The sequence below is a fragment of the Protobothrops mucrosquamatus genome, unplaced genomic scaffold (genome assembly GCF_001527695.2).
Source record: "Protobothrops mucrosquamatus isolate PMUCROS unplaced genomic scaffold, P.Mucros_1.0 scaffold3778, whole genome shotgun sequence".
Taxonomy (NCBI): domain Eukaryota; kingdom Metazoa; phylum Chordata; class Lepidosauria; order Squamata; family Viperidae; genus Protobothrops; species Protobothrops mucrosquamatus.
Window position 1 is genome coordinate 1 of NW_015389731.1, and position 5,658 is coordinate 5,658.

The 5,658-nt window shown below is 38.7% G+C and overlaps 1 protein-coding gene across 1 annotated transcript; it reads left to right on the forward strand.

Moving 5' to 3' along the window:
* Window positions 1-348: 348 nt before the first annotated feature.
* Window positions 349-5,264, forward strand: ALDOB (aldolase, fructose-bisphosphate B; the record flags this gene model as incomplete). Its single annotated transcript, XM_015827540.1, is given in 6 exon segments — window positions 349-403; window positions 981-1,141; window positions 1,287-1,370; window positions 2,146-2,320; window positions 3,141-3,340; window positions 4,846-5,264. Coding segments are annotated over 6 exon segments (771 nt in total), but the record flags the coding sequence as incomplete, so codon positions are not given.
* Window positions 5,265-5,658: the final 394 nt, after the last annotated feature.

Below are 5,658 nucleotides of genomic sequence, written 5' to 3' on the forward strand. Positions count from 1 at the left end.
CAGTCCAGTTGCCTTTTGAAAAAAGCACCTTTGAAGCAACTATGACCTGGATGACTGAGAATCTCCACAGACATCCTTTCCTAGAGTTAGTTGCTGCAGAAAAGTAGAAGTATCCAGCTTTTATCTGCACTTCTATTGTAGTATGGATTGCAGGCCACACAGATAGCACAAAGTAAAGGGGGGGGCTCTGTTTCGGTTAAGTTACACAGAGTTTATGTGTGGTAAATCATCAGGGTGAAGGTGATCCCATAAATCCAACATCTATTGGTAGTACCTGTGTTTAAATGATCTGTGCTTTAGTTCATTTTGTAACCTATGTGCATTTAATGCTGTATTAATTATCCACAGCTGGATAAAGGTGTGGCTCCATTGGCTGGAACTAACAATGAAACCAGCATTCAAGGTAAGCTTTCTTTTATGTCATAGAATGTTCAGAAACATTAGCTAGAATGTTAGATAAAAGGGTTGACGAGCAAGGAAAAAGAACACAGTGCTTTTAAGTTAAGGGGAAACACTTCTATAAACACTAAAAACAAAAACAAATTAACATTGGGAGGAATGGAACCCTGGATTGTGTTTTAGTCCTGAACACTCAAGAAATGAGAAATCCAAAAAACAGAATTTATGTTCAGATAGGAACACAATTATATGCTTAAAGTAGCAAAAGTAATTATTTTCACGTGCCCCAGGCGCAGTGCTTACAAAGATTTGTGTGGGGAAAAAAGGGAATTCTTGTCTAAAGCTTCCTAAAAACTACAAAACAATTCAACTTTTCTATCTGGCATTCCAAGCTTTTAGAAGACAGTGGTACTGTTTACGTGGCATTCTTATCCATAGTTAACTCTACCAAAAAACTTTCAGTGAGACCAATATACAGTATTGGATTTTCATGACAAACGGAACCATAAACTAACCTCACGGACTGGTTTTCTCACATTGGAAAAACCCAACTGCTAAAAGACTTCTGCGTTTGCCTTCAGGTCTGGATGGGCTTGCTGAGCGCTGTGCCCAGTATAAGAAAGATGGAGCAGATTTTGGCAAGTGGCGTGCAGTGCTGAAAATTACAGATGCAACTCCTTCTACTCTTGCCATCCAGGAGAATGCTAACACATTGGCACGCTATGCTAGTATCTGCCAGCAGGTATAGTAAGATCTCCACAAATATTTGGGTGTTTGGAATAGTTTGTCCAGGGGCTTGATAATGAGTATTATTAGTTTTTTGCTGGCTAAGCTCAGGTACAGCCCATCTGGATTTCAATTAAATCTTCTCTCTGTTTAAATACCAGCATGGCTTAGTTCCTATTGTGGAACCTGAAATCCTACCTGATGGAGACCATGACCTCCAGCGATGTCAGTATGTGACTGAAAAGGTAAGGGATTGTTATTATTATAAAGAGTCTGACTCACTTTTCAGTCTAAAATTAAATTCCCCTGGATACAGTGGCCTCATCCCCTAGTTATCAGAGTTCGCTCTCTTAAAATGTATTTCTAATTTTCAAGATCTTCAAGTCCAAACTGTTTTGTCTCTCTCATAATATTCACTTCACTGCTAAGTTGTATCGTAAAAAAAAAAAAAGGAAAACCATCTAAGATATATTGGGTACAAATAGTGGTTTTTGCAGACTTTTAATTTTATTAGAAAAAAATACATATCACACATATATGCCAGTTTTGAAATCTTGGGCTAATGCTTTTTGAAATGAAATAGATAAAGATGAACATTTGTTTTCTCCATTTGACAACTTTTAAGACTTGTGGACTTCAACTCCCAGAATTCCTCAACCAGACATGCTGAGGTGGGGAATTCTGGGAGTTGAAGTCCACAAGTTATAAAAGGGCCAAGTTTGAGAACTTCCGGTATAAGCAAAGTGTAATCAGTGACAATATGTTGCATTCCTATCATTTGAAGTGTTAATGAATGGTAGAGACTGTAGTCCAATACAGGAGGAAAGTACCAGACTCAGAGAGGACAGCAATCTTGAATAACCATGGAGATATTAAAGGAAGCTTCTTCGGCAAGGCTGTTGTTGAACCATCTTGTTTGAGCATAAATGCACACTTATCTAAGAGTTAGCACAATAAAAGAAGTGGGGCTGTGTAAGCATGTTATAAACATTTCTACCACCACTTTTCTTTGTATCCCAGGTGCTGGCTGCTGTTTATAAGGCCTTGAATGACCACCATGTTTATTTGGAAGGAACACTTCTAAAGCCCAACATGGTGACAGCTGGACAGGGTTGTCCCAAGAAATATACCCCACAAGATGTGGCCATGGCAACAGTTACAGCTCTCCTTCGGACAGTCCCAGCAGCTGTTCCAGGTACTTCTTCAGACCCTGTTATTTGAGTAACAGAAGTCTCCTCGGTCATGATTTCATTTCAGGTTTTCCTATCTAATTAAGGGTGCTTTAAAGCTAATTTGAGTATCCTGAATCAATATTTCTTAGTTTTTTAAGGCAAAATCTGTGGTGTTTTTATGTGAACATTCAGTCCATGGTAAGAATTGATTTTAGGCACACAAAACCTTTTTGCATTCACACTTGCAAGTTGTGTGCCTATCTTCAGCCTGCTCAGTCTGTATGGTGGAAGTCTTCTAGGTCTTCACACCTTGGTTTCATCTCATGTTTTCAGGGAGTGACTAGGTAGCTCCTGCTGTCACTCCCATCTTCCATGGCAGCTCACTGGAGTTCACTCCCTTCCTTAGGTATGTGAGATAGTCCAGTTTCATTTTAAATTAATTTTTAAAGCACTTAAATGGCTTAGGATCAGATTATTTGAAAGACTCCCTACAAAATGTGGCCTAAAGACCCATCTTAGGTCCATGTTTATTACATCTTTATTACATCTTCTCAGTAGAAGGGTTCCTGTCTTCCTTTGTAATTACTTTTTGAATAAGCCTGAACATTTCAGTCCACGTTTAAATGTTTGTAAGATGCAGCTCCAAATGTAGCCTCTGTTGAAATGGAATGTTTACAATATTGTGTAGTTTGAATTAGTGGTCTTTTTATTCTTTTAATTTTTTTTTAATTCTTTAAATTCTTGATTTCTTATCCCAGTCATCATATAGAACATCACAATTAATCCAGCACAGTTACTTTAGCATTTAGGAATTTGAGCCATCAGTATCTTGTAACCTTGCAGGAATCTGCTTCCTTTCTGGGGGCCAAAGTGAAGAGGAGGCATCCATTAACCTCAATGCTATCAATCTGTGCCCACTGCCCAAACCCTGGAAGCTGACTTTCTCATATGGGCGAGCTCTACAAGCATCAGCTCTGGCTGCTTGGTCTGGCAAGCCTGCAAATAAGAAGGCTGCCCAAGAGGCCTTCATGAAACGGGCAAAGGTAAGGTAGTATCCTTAAAAAAAATCAGAATCTCAAAGGTACCAAAATTAAAGGAAGAACAACATAATCAGTATTAAGTTTCCAATTGAAATATTATTGCTTTCAGGCAAGCCATTTCTAGCATTGTTTCCCTAACAGAACAGGGATGGGTGCATCTTCCCTCAAATTTCTTTCTTTCTTTCTTTCTTTCTTTCTTTCTTTCTTTCTTTCTTTCTTTCTTTCTTTCTTTCTTTCTTTCTTTTTTAAAGGATTCAGCTACCTGGTAATGTCACCATACCATTGGATGCACCCTTTGGAAGGCACAATTATAAAATGTGCCCATAATTATAATTGTTTGTAAAGTGTTCCCCAAGGGCAAAAAAGGTCATCTTTCCTGGTTTATTGTGTAAAAATCTAAATGTGTTGTTAAGTGAGTAAACCCAAGCTAAATAAGGTAAACCTGAGGTAAACCAAGCTGAAGGTGATTTGGAACCTCACCATGCAAATTTTGGAAACAAGTCATAATAGTTGCACTATAAAAGGAATACTTTGGTAGTGGTTAAGAGGCTGGCACAGAAGCCAGGAGACAGTCAGTTCTAGTCCCACCTTAGGTATAAAACCCACCTGGCTGACTTTGAGCTAGTGACACTCTCTCAGCCCAACCCACCTCACAGGGTTGATGTGGGGAAATCAGGAGAGAGAAGTATTAGGTACGTTCACTGCCTTGAGATGTATATAAAGAAATTGAGAAGAAGGAGAAGACTTCTATGAAAGCATCATTAGAGTGACATTGACACAGATGTGAAGATTTTCTCCCATTGTCTGGTGGTATATTTCCTTCACAATTCATCATGATTGACTCTATAGCTAACGCATTTGTGCTCTTATCTACAAATGATTATTACAATAACATAATAAAATATTTCAAATGTAATGCTATTTTTCATATTTCATATGATATGAAATTACATTGTTTATATAATTACATATTATATCATAGTTGGTATAAATACAGCCTACGAACAGGTGTATTTTTCCACCAGCCAAATTGACAGCTGAACTTCTTTTAGATATTATTCAGTATAGTTAAATACAGTGCTGTAGCAAAGGCATGAGGAATAAAACCATGCTTAGAAACATATGTTTGAAGGGTGCTCTCTGAGCTTGCTTGTTTTCTTGCAGATGTTTCATTACCTAACTAGGTAACGTCAGTGCTAGTAAGGAGTGTAGTTTGCTGTCAGTTTATATTCTGGTGTCTTGCCTGTCTGTGTGGGTGTGGGTGTGGGTGTGGGTGGTCTTAGGGGTTCTTTGGTTGGGCTGTTTATTAATGGCTCTGTGGCAGTTTCTTGATTGGGGTATTGCTTACTTGATTGTTGGTCTGAAGTTGACCCTCGAGTTTATTTATGCTGGTCTGAGTGCTGATTACTAGTAGAGAGGTGCATACGTTTTGCTTAGATTAACTGATTTTTCTCCATTCTTTGTTTTGTTAACACTAACCACCTGTATCTTTCCTTTTTCTCTTTCAGATTAATGGTTTAGCTTGCAAAGGCCAGTATGTTACATCTGAAAAGAGCAGTGGAGCAGCCACCCAATCACTGTTTAGTCCCAGTTACACATACTAGTGTTAACAACCATACAACCAACCTCAGAGAGCACCAAGGACTCCTCATTTCAACCCTGAGCTAAATATTCTTCTTTATTGACACACTAGTTCATAAAGCATTGCACTGGGCAGGTTTTAAGAGTTTAATCATTCATTGGACCTCTGCCTTTTTACAACTCCCTCCTTTTCCTATTATTATCCAAGGGGAGAAATATGAATGCCCATGTGCAGAGAAACACATGAAGAACACCAAGGAAGAGGAAACAGAGTGCCTTTTCCAGTCTATAAACTCTGAGCAAATGTCTTACCACTGTGAAAAGATTAAATGCCTGTGAAACTTTGGCCAAGTCTATATCTGTTATTCATTTCTGGTCCCATTGAATTTTTGCTTTTTCGTGTGGCATTCCAGTGACTATATATATAACAGCTTAACATAATCAGTGTTTCACTAATGTGTTTGAGATTGATTTAAAATGGGGTCTTTCAAGATACCAATAGGTTGTTCAAATCCCAGGGGAAACCTCATTCCAAAAAGCTGCTACAAAGAAAATGCACTTCTGGGCTCCCAATAGGTGACACTGTTTAATTGATGGAATTGGAGCATGCCAAATCTGCCAGACTGAACCAGCTGAGCAGATTCTGCTATGGCAGGCATAGCTGGTTTATGGAATGGGGAGCCCAACACACATCAGGTTTGAAAGTCTCCCTGAAGACCCTTTCAGATGGGTTCCTGGAG